The sequence below is a fragment of the Pinus tabuliformis genome, chromosome 5_2 (genome assembly GCF_031772625.1).
Source record: "Pinus tabuliformis cultivar Carrire ecotype Pingquan chromosome 5_2, CPIR1, whole genome shotgun sequence".
Lineage (NCBI taxonomy): Eukaryota > Viridiplantae > Streptophyta > Pinopsida > Pinales > Pinaceae > Pinus > Pinus tabuliformis.
Genome location: NC_142306.1, coordinates 436,845,255 through 436,867,382, shown reverse-complemented (window position 1 = coordinate 436,867,382; position 22,128 = coordinate 436,845,255). Strand labels below are relative to the sequence as shown.

Below are 22,128 nucleotides of genomic sequence, written 5' to 3'. Positions count from 1 at the left end.
CAATCCTCCCATCCATGAGACTTTTGTCAAGTCCAAGTCTCCCCGAGAGAGATTGCTCAAAAGACCAATGTCTTCTTGCAAGACTTCGCACACAGTGCCTTCACTATCTAGTCACCACTAGACATAGCTTCTCTTACAGTCTGACCCCTCAGCATGGTTCCTCTCCCTTTCTCCCTAGTAACTCACAGGTTTTTCTCCCCTTTTTGAGTTCTTTGTTTGGAGAATTCATAATCAGGGAGGTAGTTATGGTTTTTGGCAACTGCCTACCTTAACTTTCTTGATATGAAAAGTTACAAGATTTGTTAACACTCAAAAAAAAGCTTTCTCTCTTTAATAATTAACAAAATTAAATACTTAATTCAAACAATAATCATAATATCCAATTTTGTTTTTATTGCGGTAAAATAAAATATTTACAGTTTTCTGGGGACATTACATCAGGCAGTTCCTTTCTTACATGAGAGCACGCTTGTGTTCCTGGTGAGATTTTCCACAAGGGCTGAACTCTTTGGTCTACCACTGTATGCAGTTGCATAGGTCGAAAGCACCTACAATCCTAATGGCATGAAATGTGCACCATTTAGCAGTGCATCAACTTCTGATATCCAGTTCCACTTTTTCCATTCAATTTCTGTGGTGTTTTTCCTCCTGGTTATTTCTTTAGCTAAGGGATTTGTAGATGCCATGAATCTATTGCCCTGACTCAGTATGGTGGGGTTTGAACTTCCACCGATGGCATACATTCCCCACTTAGTGTAATCATTGTTAAACACATGGAAGTATCCAAATAGGCACCTACATCTAGTTAATTCATAATATAATTTCTAAATAATATAATAGTTGTTTCATACTTTTCCTTCACAACAAAATGAAAAATAAGAGGGGAAATGAATGAAATAACAATTAAATTATTCACCTTGGCATTCGTTGCACAAGACGTTCGCCAAAATGGTTGAGTGCAAATTTTGCATGCATAACTTTGTCATGATGGTGGTCATCACTGTGACCCAATAGCATTACCTACCATTGGAGAACAGCAGACCATTGTCAAGGTAGAAGAGAAGGAATAAAATAGAGTGAATTGTAATTAATGAAGGAATGAGTATGTGAAGTCACCTTGTTGTGGCGATGGAAATAATCATTGGAAATGGTGATATAGGTGTATGAATTAACTGAGTCAATGAGGCCATTTTTGCAGTTAGACATAGAGAAATGGTCCACCCATATGTGCCTCGCTGTCGAGATGGAAATCCCATCTTCATGATTTATTTTTCTCGACACACTCTTAAGAGGATACATATTTACCATAGCGGTTCCTAGACTTTTACGATCATGAATGTGGATGCCATGAATGATGATGTTTGTTGCATATTTTATGGTGACTTACCAATGTGGACTTTGGCGCCTCATCCATCGATTGTTTTGAAGTTGTTAATAAACAACTCTTCCTTGAGCTGGATGAGCATGTCATTGTGGAAGATGATCCAGAGCGGCTCCGTCTGAATCACAGCATGACGTACTGTGCCATGGGATGGATTCACGGCATCATCACTGGAATTCGTAACCACATAAAACTTATTGTCTTTGCCTCCGATCGCATTTATATTATGTAACCACATAATAAATTATAGTCATTGTTCATTTATATTTCGTAAGTTTTCTTTAGATAAATGTTTATACCCAAATACACATTAATTCTTTAAGCCTTAGGAAGTTATCTTAATTTTTTTATGCAAAATGTTTCCTCTTTTATATAGATAAATAACTTATGACAAAGCATCCTAAACTCATATATTTGTAAATATTTCATCATTTATATAACATACAATATTCTAGCACTACAATTAACAAAATTTTGAGGTAGTTTCTCTTGCACAAAGATAAAGATAACTGCAATAATAATTGTAGTTATTGTAGCTATTTAAACAATATTTAAGTAATATTGAAACCAATTGTACTATCATTTTAACAATAATGCAAATTTGAACTTTTATCTTCATAACTTATTTTTAAGTTGTATTTAATTGTAGCTATAAAAAAGTTATTGCACTTTTCTTTATTCTTGTTGGGATAAAATATGTGATTTTATAATAGTTGTTAAATATTTTGATTTAATGACATCGTCTTTACTTTATGTTTCATATATGCACCATTTAGATATATGTTATAGGTTAACATTTAATGTAACCTTTCTATATCATGTGCATATTATAATTGATCCCATGTTCATTATTCATATTTATATTCGTATTGTTATCCCAAAATTTATTATTTTTATTAAATTTGAAATCATTTAAAATTTATTAAAAATAGCTAATATATATGGTTTAATAATGTCATGTTATTTTTTTATAAAAGAATCATATTATGACCATGTCAATATTGTATGTTGATAAAGTTAATATCTTTTTAAGTATTGTAGTGCCTTTAGTTTCATTGTAATTTACACTAATAATTGAGTGCATTCTAGATTTGTTAATTACTTAACTTTCTTGATTCAAGTGATTTGACTTGATTGATGTTTGGTACTCTTTTGGATTATACAAGCATTTAATAATTCTTTCTGTCATGAATATATATGAGTTATGAACATAATAAGAGTTACTTAATGTTGTTGGAAAATTTGATTGGGTGTATGAACAAGTGACTTGATTTGATGGTGAATATATATGATGGTATAAATATGATTTGTACTATTGAATTAATCTATTTATACAAATATATTCATAATATTTCAAGTGGATATGAAGAAACACATGAATATGCAATGAAATCTGAGTAAAGTTACAAACCCAAGTTGTGCATAGGACATTATCTATCAATTTGAATATGGTGTTGTGAGCATGCTAATATGATTTAAACTTGTTGGAAAAAATATCTATTTGATGTGTATATGTAAATTTCCATGAATATATAAATAAATATTGCTAATTATTTCTACACATGTAAATGTTGTAAAAAAATACAAAAATTACACATTTCCATGAGGATATGTCATATGATGAAACTCAGAAGGTATTATGGAGGGGCTTGTTATACCTACATTAAATCCTCACACCTGGATGACCATGAGTCTCCCACCATGAGTAAATGGAATGTAGATAACATAGAAATTTTGGATGTTATATTAATTTCCTTCCTACCATAAAAATTTCTAATTAAACTATATGAGTAAGTGGAACGTAGATAACATAGAAATTTTTGATGTTATATTAATTTCCTTCCTACAATAAAAATGTCTAATTGAATAGATGATCATAACCTCGCCATTGGTACTGATTATATTGGAATCAATCAATGTTGATATACTGATTGTATTGGAATCAATGGTAATGTTGATATAGATTGAATATTTTAAGAAATATATCCGTTATGTGAATCCAATTCAAAATTACATTATGAATAAGTAAATTTGTGAAACTAATATTTATACAAGGAAAATTACATGTATTTCATAAGAGTAGGCATTTGAGGTAAAAATAGTTTTTTTTCTATGTGGAATTTGAAATGGAAGTAAGGCATTAACAATATGTATTAGTATAAATTTGATATAATATCTTACTTTTTTTTTTAATGAAATAACACATGAAAAAATAAAGAAAGTTAGAAAAGATAATAAAATACATTGAAAATTGGAACAATTGTTGAGAGAGGAAATAATAATATACATTTTTAGAAATTAAAATTATTTATGGAAGAGACATGTGGAGGGATGATCATATATATATTAGTGAATACACAATTAAAAATTTTGGGTGAGTGAGCATGTCTTATTTTGTAAAAGTAATATAAGAAGAGCATAAAGAAGGCTATATAAGACATCTAGATTTCTTTTTTTAGAAAAATCAAAATAAAATCTTAAACATTTTTCTAATAATGATATTAAATTTTAATTAAGTTTTATTTTAAAATAAATATTTCATATCTCTTTTATAATTATATAATTGATTACTGAAAAAGTAAATTTTTTTAGTTATTGTTAATTTATCCATTTTTATATAAACTTTGTAACTTCAAAAAGCTCCAGCTCCACTCCCTCTTCCATTCACAAAGCTGAACAATAAGAGAACACTAAACAACTAGTATAGAAACCCTATCTTCCATTTGAAATAGAATTCTCCAACAAAAAATTACAACTTATATTCATAAAATAGGTAAATTAAAAATAATACATATAAATTTAATAGGCATAAACTCATTTTAATATTTTTGAAGTTTTATGTTAACTTATTGTATATTCGTAAAATAGCTAAATTAAAAATAATATAGCCATTAAAAATAATATAGCCATTAAAAATAACACATACAAATTTAATAAGTATAAACTCATTTTAATATTTTTGAAGTTTTATGTTAACTTATTATATATTCGTAAAATAGCTAAATTAAAAATAATACCTATAATCTTAATATACATAAACTCATTTTAATATCTTTTACTCACTTATTTTCAACGTGTACACATTATTTTCAACTTGTACACATTCCTATAACCTTTGTAATTTTAGGATGGCGAGCCCTCACACCCTGTGATTACATGAGAAAGCGATGAAAGCGAACGAACCCTAAAAGTTTGCAATATCTAATTATGTTTTGAAAAAATTGGGAAATGTTGGAGGCTTAAAAGTCAAAAGATCGAAGTTTGTCGTATTCATATGGAAATTTAAGTGACATGTATACATATCTTCATCGCTTGCCGTCAAATCTACAACAGTATTTTCACACGACACGTTTAATTTGAATTTAAGATAAGTTTAACACGCAAATCTTAGGTAAATATCTAATCGTTAAAGAGATTAAGTTTAAGATGTCAATGGCAAGAAAATGTCAATAAAAATTAAGCTTAAACTATAAATTTAAATTCAACCAAAATAATAAAAAAGAAATATTTATTAATTTAATCAAAATAAATCTGAAATTAATTAAAATAAAAGCATAAACTATATATAAGTTTTATATAAATATCATAATATATTAATATTACTTTTCACAATTATTTACCATAACGCTCCATCATCACGTTATTTGTTAGCCACTGCTCATTAGACAAGATTTATGATGGTAAACTTATAACTTTTGATCTTATTTGTGAGTGTGGAATTATTATGTTATATTTTTAATTTTGATCCAAATTTTGTAAAATTTATATTAATATTTTTTATATTTTTAATATTATAATAATTTTTAATAATATATTTTTACAATTAAATAAATAAATATAATTAATTTTATATAAATATATTTATTTATTTTTAATTAATTTCTTACTATTTTAATATACCCTAACACAAAAGCTATTTTAGCCCAGCACAAGCACACATATAAATGGGCAAAAACAAGAGCTCGTGTATGCAAGTGAACCAAACTTTTCTTGAAAACATTTAATCAATTTTTATTGGAATATAAAGATGCACATGTGAATATAAAGATATATTTTTAGTAATGAAGGTTTAAGTTTATATATATAAATCAGAGTAATTTTTGTCATTATGATTGTAATACTTGTGTTTTGATATTTTAAATTATATATAAATTTATATAGTTAATAGATTTATCTGAAATTTTATTTGAAATAGAGTTAGATAAACGTTATAGTTTTGAGGGTTTTATAATTTGTAACGGTGTAATTAAGTGGCCAAACTACAATTAAATGATTTATATTCATACACTTCAACTTAGTGTTGTAGATTATGTAATATTAGATAACCATATTTCTAGCCAAATTGTAAATCTTGACCTATTAAATGACCATGATTGATTTGTATTCATACACTTGAACTTAGTGTTGTAGATTATGTAATATTAGATAACCATATTTCGAGCTAGATTGTAAATCTTGACCTATTAAATGACCATGATCTTGACTCGAGCATGATATTGACTCTCATAATAGACCTTTAACCTTAACTCTAAACTTTTCCATGAAAAACAAGCACATACATGACAATTGAGAGAGTCAAAGGCACCTACTTTTGGACAAGAGAACAAATTTTTAGCTTCTTAAAGTATTTAAATAGGGATCTACACCTCTTAACTTATTACATTGAAAACCTCTATGATAATTTCACAACGACCATTAAAAAGTTCTCTAGCAAGGTGTCATATAAAAAGAATAGTAGAACTACCAATCTTTGGTATGATAATGATTGAAAAATTGATAGAAAAACTATTAGAGATGCTACTAACGAAACCTTAAAGCTTGATAACATAAATACCTAGAAATTGGGTATTAAAAGAAAGAAAAATATATTTTACAAGTAAAAAGAAAGATAAGCTACTACACCTCTTTGAATTTGATCCTAAAAAGTTTTAGAGGAAATTTTTCATTCCTAAGTGTAAAGAAAATCTTTTGATTCCTTTGAAGAACTAGAATATTTACCTTAAAAAATTCTATGAATCCCCTAACACCATGTTCACGATTTTGAATGCCTTATAGAGAATGATATCATTTCTTTGGAGGATATCGAGTTTGGGGTTAAGAAACTTGCTAGTGAGAAATCTAAGAACATTGAAGGATACCGAGTTGAAATTTTTAAAATGGAAGAATATATCCTCATCTTGCACATACATGGCCACTTTAATTTAGTAGTGAACCAATGCTTCTGTATCACTTGGATATAGAGCCTTATTGCTTCTATATTTAAGAGTGAGGATAATAGAATTCCCTCTAATTACAAGACCATTATGTTTAGCCATATTTTAGCCAAAGTATATGGGCTTATTTTTGGAAAAGAAGATTAGCCTTTGGCTTGAAAACCATGGTAAAAGACCTAAAGGCCAAGTTTGGTGTAAGAGATATCATTCAACCATGGACCATGTCATTACTCTTAGGATAATTGTAGGGGAATGCTTCAATAACAAAATTGATCTCTTTTGTGGTTTTGTTGACTTTAGAAAATCTTTTAGCACTATTCCTAGAAAAGAGTCATGGAAGAGGCTAAAAGAGATAATGGTTCCTATCGAGTTCAAATATTCTATGGCAAGGCTATATGAAAATATTATTGTAAATTTTATGGCCACTCAGGGTTGTTCAGACAAAATTATATGCAATATTAGATTCAAGTAAGTTTGTCCCATATCCCTTACCATTTTTGGCATATACATGTATAAAATATAAGGTTTTTTGGAAGATGTAGGTTGGGTTGGCCCCACATTCACTTGTATGATCATAAAACTTCTCCTTTACATTGATTATATTGTTATTTTTCTAAGGAACTATTATGATCATGGTTAGAAACTCAAAAGCCTCCAACATTTCTACTTCAAGTAAATATGACTACAAATACCAACAAAACTAAAGTCATAATATCCAAAAATATCACCTATGATATTTTCATTCATGAAAACAACTCCTTGCAATAAGTCCATTCATACAAATATTTGGGAAATGACATCCATCATAAGCACAATTGGAATTATAACATTGAGAAAATGATAAATGGAGGCTGGAAAGTTTATTATGGGTTGAAAATGATTATAAGTTGGTAGAGTTTTAGATTTCGAATAAAAAATATCCTCTTTGACACTCTTGTCACTCCTGCTCTTTTACAAATGTGTGAGGTTTGGGGTTGCAATATATCTAGAGATTTATGGAAGAATATTGAAACAATTGAAAAGTAGTTTATTACCTAAAACCTTAAGAATAAAGGACTCTCTACCCCGTCCTCTTAATTCAAGAAAGACACTCCTACATAAAAACTTGGTTATGACTAGTTTTCATATGGATAAGAATTCATATAACACGGAGGGAAAGAGATTTCCCAATATTCCTTCCAACTCTAGTAAAAATTCTCTCCTTCAACTCAAGAAAGGGTGGCATAAGGATCACGAGTATTGGCTAGATCATTGGGGAATAAAGGAGGAGATCATGTTTCACAATTTGGATACTACTAAAAATATTATTACTTCCAAATTTAAGGAGAAATTAAATAAGGAGATCATCTTTGACAATTTGGATAATAATAAAATTATTATTACTTCCAAATTCAACGAGAAATTTTGGGAAAATAAAGAGGTGGAGGGAAAAAGAAAAATATGATATTAGAAGGAGGTGATTAACCCCAATCTCAAAAACCAAAAGTATCTCTCTACCTTGACTAGTGCTAAGAAGAAAATGAACATTGCCAATATTAGAACTAATTATGAGGAGCTTTAGAGTGAAACTAGGTATTGATTGATTTCCAAAATTCCATAAGATGAAAGAGTTTGTCACCTCTACTATCCTCGAAGGGTTGAAGAGGGAAATCACTTTTTATTAGACTTTGCATCTTATACTAATACTAGATCTAATTTTCAAAATATTTGTAATTATATAAACCTTTTTAACCTTTTAACTCAGCAAAATGATGGTGATCTAGGAGTGCTCCTAGAATTATATTTTATTTTGTGGAAATCAATTTTAGGTCAATTATGCATTTTATGGAGACATGCTTTGCTTTGGCATGCTGGAAATTATTTTTGGTTTGTTGGTGCAAAGAGGAAATTTGTTTCTTTTTTTTTAACTTCATGGTCTCTCCTCAACTATGAAAACAATGTAGAGAAGTACTTATAGACTTGGTCTCATTTTCTCTTGTTTGTATCCACAGTGGAAATGATAACTATGCTAGATGTAATGGAGTGAACATTCTTCTCTATGGCTTTGTTGTACTTGGTTTTTTGGGTTGTCATGTTTTACTGGATGGACCTAAATGTCAAGATCTATAATCACTTTCTTCCAGATGAAATATAAGTAATTCAACTTACAAAAAAAAGAGTGGAAATGAGAGCTAAAAGGAGAGGGATACTATTTTGAAAATAATAACAATATTTGAGGGTGCTTCAATTCAATCATGATAGTGGATAAGAAGTTGTAGTTAACTTTGAGTCTTTTTATTTGATGAGAGACTGCTTGTATTCCTAGTGATTCATTTCATAAGGGCCAACATCTTTGGTGTTAAACTATATGCAATTACATATCCCAAAATCTCATGTGATATGCATAGCTAAGAACCACATAAATTTTTGGTTTCTAGTTTAAATTCTATTTAATTTCATTATTGTTTTAAATTGGCTTAAATGAAAATAGTGGGGTTTGAACTTCCATGGATGGAATACACTTGCCATGAATTCTAGTTATTTTTAATTACATATATGTGTCCAAACCAACACCTACATTCATGTAATTCACAATTTAATCTACAAATAATAATATTAACAATGTTGTTCTTTCACAAAAAAGTTGCAAAATGATATAGGAAGTGGTAGAACAAAACAATAATTAATATTCACCTCATCTTTTGATGCTCAGTACCTTCACCAAAATGGTTTCTTATACCCACATAATTCTATCATCATGGCAATTGTGAGTCTGACCCAACATTAACACCTACAATAGGAAAAAAACATACCAACCTAAATATCTTATCATTGTGAATCTAGAAGAGAATGAATAAAATAGTGTGAATTGCAATGAATTAATTAGTTAACACATTGTCTTTGATTGAATATTGAAGTTAACCTTGTTGTAGTGAGTGAAATAATCGTTAAAAATCGGAATATACATGGATTAATTAATTATGTCAATGAGACCATCTTCATAGTTATACATGGAGCAATGGTCCACCCATAGTTGCCTCCCTGTGAAGATTGAAATCCCATATCCATGACTTAGTTTCCTCAAACCACTATGAAGAAGATATATGTTTACTATATGTCTCTTACATTCTTATAGATTTGAATGCACATGGAAAGAATGATTATGTCTATAGCATTTCTTTATCATGATACAAAAGCTCTTAGAAATACGGATGTTTGTTTCTCATTCATAGATTGTTTTGAAACTATAAGTTATCAACTCTTACTTTAGTTATATAACCATGTCATTATAGAATATGGCCTAGAGTGGCTCCATTTGAATCACACCTTCTGTCACCCCACTATCACCTAGCTAAGGGACATTAGGAATCAACTTTTCCTTTATTACCACAATTGTCTAAGAAGTCAACTTAACTCAACAATACATGAATGTGGCTTGAAAATGGACTAAAATAAGAGGGTAAACCAATTATATAGGTTGATGGTATAGAAGGGTTGATTGTGTAGTTGAGTAAATCAACTAATAGATCTAGTAGACTAGAGTAACACATATGCCAACCCATGGGTGTAAACTCTTGTCCAATTCAACCTTTTATTAGTCTAAGTTTATAATTACTATAAATTCAATTTTTTGTTTGTAACATGACTCACAAAACTTTGGATTCCAATGCTAATCATGCCACTAGTCTCTAATTCCTATTAGCATCATTTTAATATATATGTTTTAATAATTTCAGGTTATTTTTTTTTATAAATGATCATATTATGAGATTATATTATGTTGATAAAACTAATATCATTCTTTTAATATTGTAATGTCTTTTTTTTCACTATAACTTACAATAATAATTCACTGCATTTTAGATTTGTTAATTACATAACTTTATTGATTGATGTGCTTTGGCTAGATTGATGTTTGGTACTTTTGGGATTATAGTGTCATCTAAAATTTCATCATGCCATGAATATATATGAATCCTGACCATATCAAGAGTTATATAAGATTTGTTAATTACATGACTTTATTGATTGATGTGCTTTGGCTAGATTGATGTTTGGTACTTTTGGGATTATAGTGTCATATAAAATTTCATCATGCCATGAATATATATGAATCCTGACCATATCAAGAGTTATATAAGGTTGTTGGATATTTTTAGTGGGTGTTTGAAGGAATGAGTTGATTTGACGGTCTATATATATGATTTGTACTATTAAGATAATCTACTTCTACAAATCTATTAATGACCTCAAGTAAATATGAAGAACCACATGGATATGTAATGAAAATGAGGTAAGTTACACACTTATATTGTGGATAGGGCATTATCCATCAATTTACATATGAAGTTGTGAACATGCTAGTATGATTTAACGCTGGTTGGAAAATGAGATATATATATATAAAAAAGAAAACCCTCTTTTTTTATATAAAAGAGGTTTTCATTTACATAGGTTTCGTCCAGATTTGTCCCCCAAAATGGATATTAAATTATGCCAACCCAACACATAAAATGCCTTAGTCTAACTAGACTGTTTTTTTCCCTGAAAATCAATATGGTAGGGATTTTTGCAAATCCAAGTTATAGCTATCAAATTTCAAGGTTTTGGGTGCCCAAAAGTTTTTGATGGGGCTAAATCGATTTCCTGCATCAAAACCATGATTCAAACACGACACATAATTCTTTTGAATAATTTAAAATGACTATTTTTAAAATTTACATTTTCATATAAACATGAATCTTTTCATATATGTGCTGAATAACTTATTTTTTTTTTTTTTTAATCTAGGATGATCGGTAATATGCTGGATAACTTATAATTATAAAAGATAATGTGAAGGATAAAAAGGGCGACATTGAGAAGTGTAAGAAGGGCGATATTGAAGAAGACAGTTTACAAAAGTAAAAGCAATGTTTGCGGCTACTCAAGTTCAGCTGTGATAATTGTAGGTAAGAAGTTGCAGTTAGCAGCGAGTTCCTTTCTTGCACGAGAGCACGCCTGCGTTCCTGGTGATCTCTTCCACAACGGCCGAACTCTTTGGCCTGCCACTGTATGCGGTTGCATAGGTCGAAAGCACCTGAGATCCTGACGGCGTGAAATATGCACCATTTAGTAGCATATCATCCTCTGATATCCAGTTCCACTTTTTCCATTCACTTTCTGTGGCGTTTTGCCTCTTGGTTACTTCTTTAGCAAAGGGGTTTGATGCCATAAATCTATTGCCTTGACTTAGTATGGTGGGGTTTGAACTTCCACCGATGGCATACATTTCCCACCCAGTGTAATCATTGTTAAACACATGGAAGTATCCAAACCGACACCTACATCCATTTAATAGCTATTTCATACTTTTCCTTCACAACAAAATTAAAAAATAAGACGGGAAATGAATGAAATAACAATTAATTACTCACCTTGGCATTCGTTGCACGAGACCTTCGCCGAAATGGTTGAGTGCAACCGTTGCCTGCATAACTTTGTCATGATGGTGGTCGTCACTGTGACCCAATAGCATCACCTACCATTGGAGAAGAGCAGAGCATTGTGAAGGTAGAAGGGAAGGAATGAAATAGAGTAAATTGCAATGAAGGAATGAAATAGAGTGAATATGTGAGATTGCTTACCTTGTCGTGGCGACTGAAGTAATTGTTGGAAATGGTGATATAGGTGGATGACTTGATAGCGTCAATGAGGCCATCTTCGCAGTTAGACATAGAGCAATGGTCCACCCATATGTACCTCGCTGTCGAGATAGAAATCCCATCTCCGTGATTTACCGCAGCGTTTCCTACACTTGTACAGTCATGAATGTGGATGCCATGAATGATGATGTTTGTCGCATCGTTTATGGTGATACACGGGCCCTTACCAATGTGAACGTTGGCGCCTCGTCCATCGATTGTTTTGAAGCTGTTAATAACCAGCGCTTCCTTGAGCTGGATGAGCATGTCATTCTGGAAGATGATCCACAGCGGCTCCGTCTGAATCACAGCATGACGCAGTGTGCCATGGGATGGATTCACGGCATCATCACCCGCATCCTTAACGACATAAAACTTGCCGTTCTTTCCTCCGATGGCATCCTTGCCAAATCCAATGCTGCAATCCGCTAGCAGTTTTCTGTTGCGCTCCCAGTTGGGGTCGCACCGCCAACAGTCATCGATGGGATTACCCGTTGCACATGACAACACGCTCTGATCCTCTTCTTCTCTTGTACTGTTAATAATGCTTCTTCTTCCTCTGTCAATTCAACCTCCAACATCAAATAATTAAAAAAAACAACAGAGAGATTAACAATGTAATGTCGCAGTGAGCGATTTACTTACTGTTGAACTATTTTCGCTCCGTTCCTCTGATCTTTCTCCACAGGGAACGTGGATCTAGTTATATTGCCCGGTGCCTCGACTATCTTCCGTCCCATAAACTTCTCTCCATATTTTGATTCAAATGGCTTTGGCGCCCCGCCATGGACGCAACGGAGTATTCCAATCAATAGCATGCAGCTCAAAATACTAATTTGATTCCTCATTTTGACCGCCACGACTCACGTTTGTCTTCTCAAAGAAACAACAACACTAAGAACACTGGTGGTGGTTGCTTCTGCTCTGATCCACTCTTGCAAATGCCGGGGCCTTCTTATAGCTTCCACCGTTTTGTCGTTACCGACACTGCAGTACCGCTCTTTCAGTGATACACATGGTGAGGGAAACTCCAGACAAAATACGGAATATTGTGAACTTCTGAATATTGGCTTTCCCAACCCTAATTGTTACCCGTCAAATCTCTACCATAGTATTTTCACATGTCATAACTTGCAATCCACGTTTCATCTGAATTTCAGATAAGTTTAGCATGTAAATGTTAGGTAGATGTCAAATCATTAATTATCAAGTTTAATATATGGATTTAAATTCAGCCAAACTCATATAAAAAATTATGTATTAATTTGATCAATTTAGTAGATAAATGTCTTTTTGAGTAATCACATCATCATGTGATTTTTCCAAAACATATATATCTACAAGATGGATCACAAAAGTCTTAGATTTAACATTGATCAATTTAGTCAATATGAAGATGGAATTAATTAATTTGAAAGCATTGTTTTTATATATAAATAAAATAAATTAATATTACTTTTCACAATCATTTACTTGAGGTTTTAGGCACCCTTGTTTAGACACGATTTATGATTGAAAATTTATACCTTTTAAATTTATCTATAAAGTTAAGACTATCGTGTTATATTTTTATATTTTATTTGAAATTTATAAAATTTACATTATTAATTTTTATACTTCAAACATTATCATAATTATTATATTTTTTTATAATTAAATAAATAAATTAGATTAAATACAATTGATTTTATATTAATATATTTATTTATTTTATATATATCTATATCTATATCTATATATATATATATATATATATATATATATATATATATATATATATATATAGTTTTAAGGGATAGTTTAGTTGGTCGAGTTCTTGTTGCTAAGTATCTTGTCAATTGGGATGTTACGGGGTCAAATCTCCTTGAGGCATTTGGGGTTACGCCAACCAAATAAGTCGGCGGGTAGTTCCCTTCGAGTGGATCTACCTAGATTATTACCTTTGGATCTAACAACCACTCAGTGACCATGAAACACAATTGAAAAAACATATATACATTATTAATTTTTATACGTCAATCATTATAATAATAAAAAGATTCCCCCAAATATTATCCATATATATTTCTTTTGTATGATGTATTTTGTTTCCTTCATTGACTCAAAATATGGAGGAGTACACTATACTTATAGTCATTCTACATTCCTACTCATTAAGTTCTCTTTACATAAATCTTTATAGCTAAGCATGTGTTACATTCTTTAATCTGTAAGAAGCTATCTTAATTCTTTATGCAAAACATTGCCCCCTTTACATAGAGAAATAACAAATTATAAATCATCTTAAACTGTCAGATTATATCAAGCGAAAAAACTTATATTTAATTAAATTGAATCTCCACCCAACGCCATTATAATGCCCTCATCTAAATTATGGAAATTTTAATACACAAAGAGACGAGCGGCAAATTGTTAATTTGTACGAGGTTGAAGATTTTATTAAAAGGAAAAATTGAAGCACATGTACATAAAGAAATCACCAAGACTTGAACTCCAAATATGTCCACCCTCTAACAGTCAAAGAATGTGCTATGAAGTGACTTCAGGATAATGTGTATAATTTATGGGAAATTAAACGACCTGTCCCACATGGTGAAGACCCACGATCACCCTGTCGAACAATTTCTTGGCATTCATAGTAGTACTACATAGCTCCTATCAAAACAATTCTTCAACGATATCTCTCAGATCGACATGATGGTTGTGCGACCTTTCAGGGTACGCTCCCTGTACAGTTGATACTGCGAAGATTTAGGGTGTATCTGTGGCAACTGCCTGTTGGCTTCTTTCCATGATAACCCAGTCATAGTTGGGTCAACGATGGCCCCTTCTTTTCACCCAAAGTGTTATCAATCCTCACTGCTATGTTACTGTTGCATTAACTGACATTGTATATAGCTTGACACAACTTCCACAAATGTTGTAAATTCCTTTGCAATTCTCTCTTGCTGCTGAGTTATTGCCTCTTCAAATCAGTGGTTTCTCAATCCTGTAGTCGTGGGACACTGTCAACCAAATCGTGACTCAGCAATGGGATTCAAACTGTAATGAATGTTGAGACCTTGTGAACTGAAGGGTCGATCTTGAGATTAGGCGCCACCTTTTCCTTTGTGGTCCCTCAATCCAGCCTCTGCACCATGGAAGAATCAAGGGCCGACTTTTACTTATAAGGAATGAAACCATTGCTCAGAAAAATAATAAATGTGAATAACCTCCCCTTTCAATAAGAAGAAATTGAGCCAACTAGGGTGATTTAAGGAACCACCGAAGTTGGGTTCCCAACTAGGGTGATTTTAGGAACCACCGTAGCTGGGTTCCCAACTAAGTGAGATTAAATCCCACCGATGTTAGGCTGAGGTTTTCACCTGAAACCCTTGCTTGAAAACTCCCTCGAGCTCTCAAAATGACAATGAAGAAGATCTCAAATTCCATATCTTCCCTTCCTTATTCCTTTTCCCTTTATAGTTTTCTAATATGTTTCCTCCAGGATTTTAGAATTGACATAATACCATCGATGAATACCACCGGAAAATACTATCAACAAACATCTTGGGAAAATACCAAATCCTTAAAAATTCCATTCTTTTCCACTTTTATTATAAATAGAGAGTCCTCAAAACTATCCTTGTTTCTAGCTTAAGGGCAATAAAATTCCATCTTCCAACAGTAGCTTGGGGATATTAAAATCCTACTTTCCCAAAATTTCTTGTCCTCAATCAATTAAGAATCTATACATCAATGCTAGGGTCCCAAAGGCTCCTGTAATTTTTTTTGCATAAGTATGGTATTATCTTGGTTGTACTAAATTGTGCCCCATAGCTATTTTCTCCTATGCTGCAAAAAATCTATCATAGTGTAGATCTTCCTCCAACTTCATAGGATAACATGCTAAGATCACATTATCAGATGGAATAGATGTTGTCGAGAAGAAGAAATAGTCTCTTGACAATATTTCAACCTATAATTGTGCATACTTGCTATTGTTTATTATTAAAATTACTTTAAGGTTACATGTAGTGAGTGGAACAACAAAAAAATCAATGAATATATTTATAATATCTATTTCCAATTCCTCATCCCTGCCAAAAGATCTTATCGTCCATATAATGCATTGGAATTTACTCCAAGGCATGCTAGTATGTCTTATAAACTATGTGGGATTAATATCCCATAAGATCTCAACGTATAACTTGTCCATGTTCATGTTAGCAGATCCTGACCTTGTGTAATTGGTTTTGAGTTCATTACAGTTATGATAAGTTTACTTGGATCATAATGTGAGGTAGGATTTAGAGACGAATGGAAGTTGGACTCTCTAAAGAAAACAACACATTCTATATTATGTTCTTTAACATCAGCCAAAATATTTATGAGTGGTGCTGATGGAGTTATTTTAACTTGAACATAATTCCTATATTCTAAAACCTTTGAAGCTTGAATATTAGGAGAGAACACGCATTCCCTTCCATATTGGCATCCTTCGAACATCTAAAAGGATTTACACAACTCTTGTTCAACCTTATTGGTATGTGAGAAAAAATGGTTATTCCTTCTATTGCACATTTCCTTGGAAAAGATCTTGCAGATAGGTGAAGTAGTTGTTGGTCGGTGATGGAAATAGTGTTCTTTGGAATATGAAATATTTTGTTGTGAACACCGCATTCTTATCTTTCTGATAATCCATGTAGGATCATTTCCTACACTTGAAGTATGCAAGGACACTGAATTAGTACATGAATTCTGAATACAAATTTCATTTTATAGCTCAATTCTAACTGTAAAATTCAAGTTTGCTTCAATTTTTCCTGGAGAGGGAAAGTATGTGTGATTGAGCTCACGCTCACTACGATATGATGGGGGACCTTCCCAAGGGCAACGAAACATATGCTTGAAGCAAGGCCTTATTACCATCATGACCCCATTTTCCTTTCTGTGGCATGAAGTGATGGAAACATCGAATTGACAAAAGAAGACCCCTCCTACTCATGCTTAGAAGAAATTGAAGAAAATTCTTTTGTCTTAGTTGTGAAGATCACATTTCTAGCCACTTGATGAGTCATTGCAATTGGTGCTTGTCCTGCAATAGGTCAACAACCCATTTTCTTGTATAAGCAAATAAGATGTCGAACAACCCATAATTCCACAATATTAACGTTGGCTTCTTCTAGCACGGAATGAGGTTCTTGAAGTTCCATCGAGACTATTGACTGATTTCTATTAGGAAGATTAATGGTGTGATGTCCAGACCCATGAAAAAATTCACGGCAAGGAATATGTGTGAAGATGGATTCAAAATCCACATACTTTTCTTTGTTTGCAGCACAGTCCTCAGAGTCCATAACATTAACTATGTTCTGATTTGTTGATTGAGACTTTTTAATCTAAGAGCTTCTCTAAATGTATGAATAGAGATCAAACTTTCCTAGAGAAAAAATCATAATCACTTGGGATCTTAATATCTCACAACGATCCATGCAGATGGAAGCCTAAATACTTAGTTCTCTGATCATATTTGAAGGACATTCCAGAGAAAAATAAGATAGAATTTCACTTGGAGGGGCTTGAAGGATGCTTCCCTCTAATGGATGTTTCAAATTTTTCTCCACAAGGAAATTTATCACAAGAACTCTAGCCAAAATTGATGCAAAATTGTAGTGCAGAGACACCTGATACTGGAAAAATACTAAAGGTTGGGGGTCGTGCCATATGCATGTCTAGTTTCTGTGTATCCTAATTATGATCTTCTTGTCTAATAGTTCCTTCGAATGTGAAGTCTTTGTCCATAGGCCCCATCATTGGGTGAAGAAAAGGATCCCCCTCTCTTAGTGTTGGTTGTTGTCCATCTTGTTGTTAATTATTTCAAGAATGAAATGCAGCATCCACACCTTGTCCCTTTGGACTGTCCTCTATTTTAGGTAACTGAGTATATTTTTCATTTGAACTCTCCGTGTTTGCCAAATTTGGAAGAACATTTAATGTTGTAGACCTCATTTGAAAAATTGTAGGAGATAAAATGGTATGGGCCACCATTTGAGAGTGGTCAAAAACATGTGTCGAATTTGTTTGAACAGGACTAAAACTCGTCCTTTTAACTAAATCCTCCTTCAAAGAATTTTTATGCAATTGAACTGGATTGCTTGATTGCATTGATTTCTATGTCACAACATTGTTGATATCTTGAGGTTCTGAATTATTTTGTATTTGAATTGGATTACCCCACTAATGTGATTTTTCCTTCACGACATTATGGATATCTTCAAATTTTGAAGTTTTTATGTGCAGAATAGAAGCCCTGGGACATTCACTTTCTTCAAGATTACAAAGTTTTGGTGCATGTCGTTCGTCCTCATCTTGATCCATAAATGGTTATCTTTCTGTTCCATTCACAAGTGTAAGCTTTCTTAAAGACTTTGATAACATTTCCTTGTTAGACCTCTAAGCCTTCTTCAGGCGAAAGTGCCTTTTCACTATGCTCCTTGCCTCCTCCAGATACTTTGTTGATGCTGAAGATTGATATGAAAAATCCAAGTGTGGAGTTTTTCTCTTAATTTTTATAGATTCTAAATTTGGTTTTTCTTGAATTATAGAACTATATTTTAAATTCCCTTTAAATTTTCTGAATCAATATGTTACAGCTTGGGATAACTCCCATGTTCATATTACATCCTTCTCTGGCCTGCCACTTCTCGCTCTTCTTCACATATTCTTACAATTCCAGGCTTTCCTTTTTTCATTCAAATTCTTCAAGTTGGGTGACAACAATAATATTTGATATCAAGTGCTTCTTCAATGTCTTTCCTTTACCCTTCTGTCTTCTAGCCCTATGATTATCTACTTTGCTCTGGATCCCATTGTTTCCCCCCATAGTTGATACTCGGGTGATACCATCATTTAGAATGGAGGATGCCAATGTATTATTCCCATACTTCTCATTTTCCTTCTCTGCAGTAACCTAAAAATATTTTATTGTTAAGGTGGCAATTACTTCAGGAGGTAATGTTTAATATTCTATAATCCAAGTTGTGACTGTTCTTGCCATGGGTAAGAGAGATTCACACTCACTGTAGGAATCAACCATAAATGTTGGCATAGCTGGCTTGCTTCCATAAATGTGTGGTCTATTCTAGGGATTGGTATGAGTACGTATATGAATTATCTTACTGAAATGTGAGACACCATCTCCATTATTTCTCTGATGGTTAGAATTTCCAATTCGAGTGTGGGAAATTTTGGTGAGAAGCTGCATGATTTCTCCTTGGGTTGAGGTGATCCTATCAAGAGAATTTTCTAGTTTAGAATCCCCTATGTCATTCATTATTTCCCCTCACTCTTTTGGAATGTCCTTGAGATATGATTTAGTGGTACATATCCTTCCTGTGCCTTGGCTTCACATCCCACAACTGGCAAAGACTGTGGCTTTGATACCACTATCATATTCTGCTAAGTGAAAAAACTTATATTTAATTAAATTGAATCTCCAACCAGTGCCATTATAATTCCCTCATCCAAATTATGGGAAATTTTAATACACAAAGAGACAAGCGAAAAATTGTTAATTTGTAAGAGGCTGAAGATTTTATTAAAAAAATAATTGGAGCACATGTAGATAAAGAAATCACCAAGACTTGAACTCCAGATTTGTCCACTCTCTAACAGTCGGTGAATGTGCTATGAAATGACTTCATGATAATGTGTATAATCTGTGGGAAATTAAATGACTTGTCTGAGATGGTGAAGGCCCACGATCACCCAGTCGAATAGTTTCCCGACGTTCAAAGTAGTACTCCACCGCTTATATCAAAATGATTCTTCAACGATCTCTTGAGCTCAGCGTGATGGTCCTTGCAGCCTTTTAGGGTGCGCTCTCTATACAGGTGATACAATAGAGATCTGGGCTAGATTTGTGGTGGCCTCCCATCGACTTCTTTCAATGATAACCCTATCGTAGCTTGGTCAACGGTGGCCCCTTCTTCGCACCCAAAGTGTCATTCATCCTCATTGCTATGTTACCCTTGTATTAACTAGCATTGTAGACAACTTTACACAACTTCCATGAACCTTGTAAATTCCTCTGCAATTCTCTCTTGTCACTCTAGATCAGTGGTTACTCGATCCTGCTATCATGAGACACTGTCACCAAAATTGTGACTCACAATGGGATTCAAACTGTAATGAATGTTGAGACCCTATATGAATGAACTGAAGGGTCGATCATGAGATTGGGCGCCTCCTTCCCCTTCGTGGTCCCTCGGCCAGCCTTTGCACTATGGAAGAATCAAGGGTCGACTTGTAATTATAAGGAATGAAACTAGTGCTTAGTAAAACAATAAATTTGAATAAATTCCCCTTTCAATAAGAAGAAATTGAGCCAATGAGGGTGATTTTAGGAACCAAGGAAGTTCGGTTTCCAGCTATGGTGAGAATAAATCCCACCAAAGTTAGGTTGAGGGTTTCACCTAAAACCTTTGCTTGAAAACTCCCTTGAGCTCTCAAAATGACAATGAAGAAGACCACAAATTACATATCTTCCCTTCCTCATTCCTTTTTCCTTTATAGCTTTCTAATATGTTTTCTCTACGCTTTTAGAATTGACATAATACCATTGGAAAATACCACTTGAAAATACCATCAACAAACACCTTGGGAAAATACAACGTCCTTAAAAATAACGTTCTTTGGCCTTTTTATTATAAATAGAGAGTCCTCAAAACTCTCCTTGTGGCTAGCTTAAGGGAAAGAAAATGTCATATTCCAACAATAGGTTGGGGATATTATATAAACTCACATATTTATAAATCTGTCATCATTTATATAGAATACAATATTTTCAACATTCAATATATACACATTTGATTAAATACCGACATTACTTCACAAGTTTCTAGAATTTGAACATGCACTACAAATTATAACATTTTATGGAGATAGTTTCTCTTGCACAAGGATAAATATAACTAGCAATATATAATTGTAGTTATCGTTCAAAGACTTGATTTGAACAGTATTTAAGAATTGTTGAAACCAATTGTATTATCATTTTAAGAATATATACTTTAACAATAATGTAAATTTGTACTTTGATCTTCTGTAACTTCTTTTTAAGTTGTATTGAATTGTAGCTATAAAAAAGTTATAACACTTTTCTTTTTTCTAGCTGTGATAAAATATGTGATTTTATAATAAGTACCAAATATTTTGATTTAATGACATTGTCTTTACTTTATGCTTTATATATTCATCATTTAGATAGACATTTTAGACGTTTTAGGTTAACATTTAATGTAGCCTTTGTATATCATGTGCATATTATAATTGATCCCATGTTCATTATTCATATTTATATTCATATTGTTATCCTCAAAGTTATTATTTTTTTACTAAATTTGAAATAATTTAAGATGGTTAAAAATAGCTAATATATATGTTTTAATAATGCCATGTTATTTTTGATAAATTAATCATATTATGAGAGTGTTAATATTGTATGTTGATAAAGTTCATGTCTTTTTTTAATATTGCAATGCCTTAAGCTTCATTGTAATTTACTCTAATAATAGAGTGCATTCTAGATTTGTTAATTACTTAACTTTCTTGATTGATGTGCTTTGACTAGATTAATGTTTCGTATTCTTTTGGATTATACAATCATTTAATAATTTTGCCCACTTTTTCCAGAGGAAAAGAGAACTTATAGCATTATCATTTTGTCTGTCAGGTTGGAATTAATGGAAAGAAAGAGATGGTCTAGGCTCTGGGAAAAGAAAATGGATAAAAGGTATCGGGGCAAAGCCCTAAAGGAATGGTTCAAGGGCTATAGCTTCATGTCATCAATATATATAAATCATGAACATATTAAGAGTTACTTAATGTT

The 22,128-nt window shown here is 32.2% G+C and overlaps 1 protein-coding gene and 1 pseudogene across 1 annotated transcript; both read right to left on the bottom strand.

Moving 5' to 3' along the window:
- Positions 1-548: 548 nt before the first annotated feature.
- On the bottom strand, positions 549-1,619 carry LOC149159531 (putative pectate lyase 8 pseudogene; annotated as a pseudogene).
- Positions 1,620-11,056: 9,437 nt separating this feature from the next.
- LOC149159530 (putative pectate lyase 18) lies at positions 11,057-13,105 on the bottom strand. Its single transcript, XM_089434336.1, has 4 exons — positions 12,903-13,105; positions 12,201-12,816; positions 11,991-12,094; positions 11,057-11,897 (listed from the first exon to the last, which is right to left on the bottom strand). Exons 1-4 carry the CDS (start codon positions 13,103-13,105, stop codon positions 11,540-11,542), a joined length of 1,281 nt encoding a protein of 426 aa, XP_089290462.1. The 3' UTR covers positions 11,057-11,539.
- Between the last annotated feature and the right edge of the window lie 9,023 nt (positions 13,106-22,128).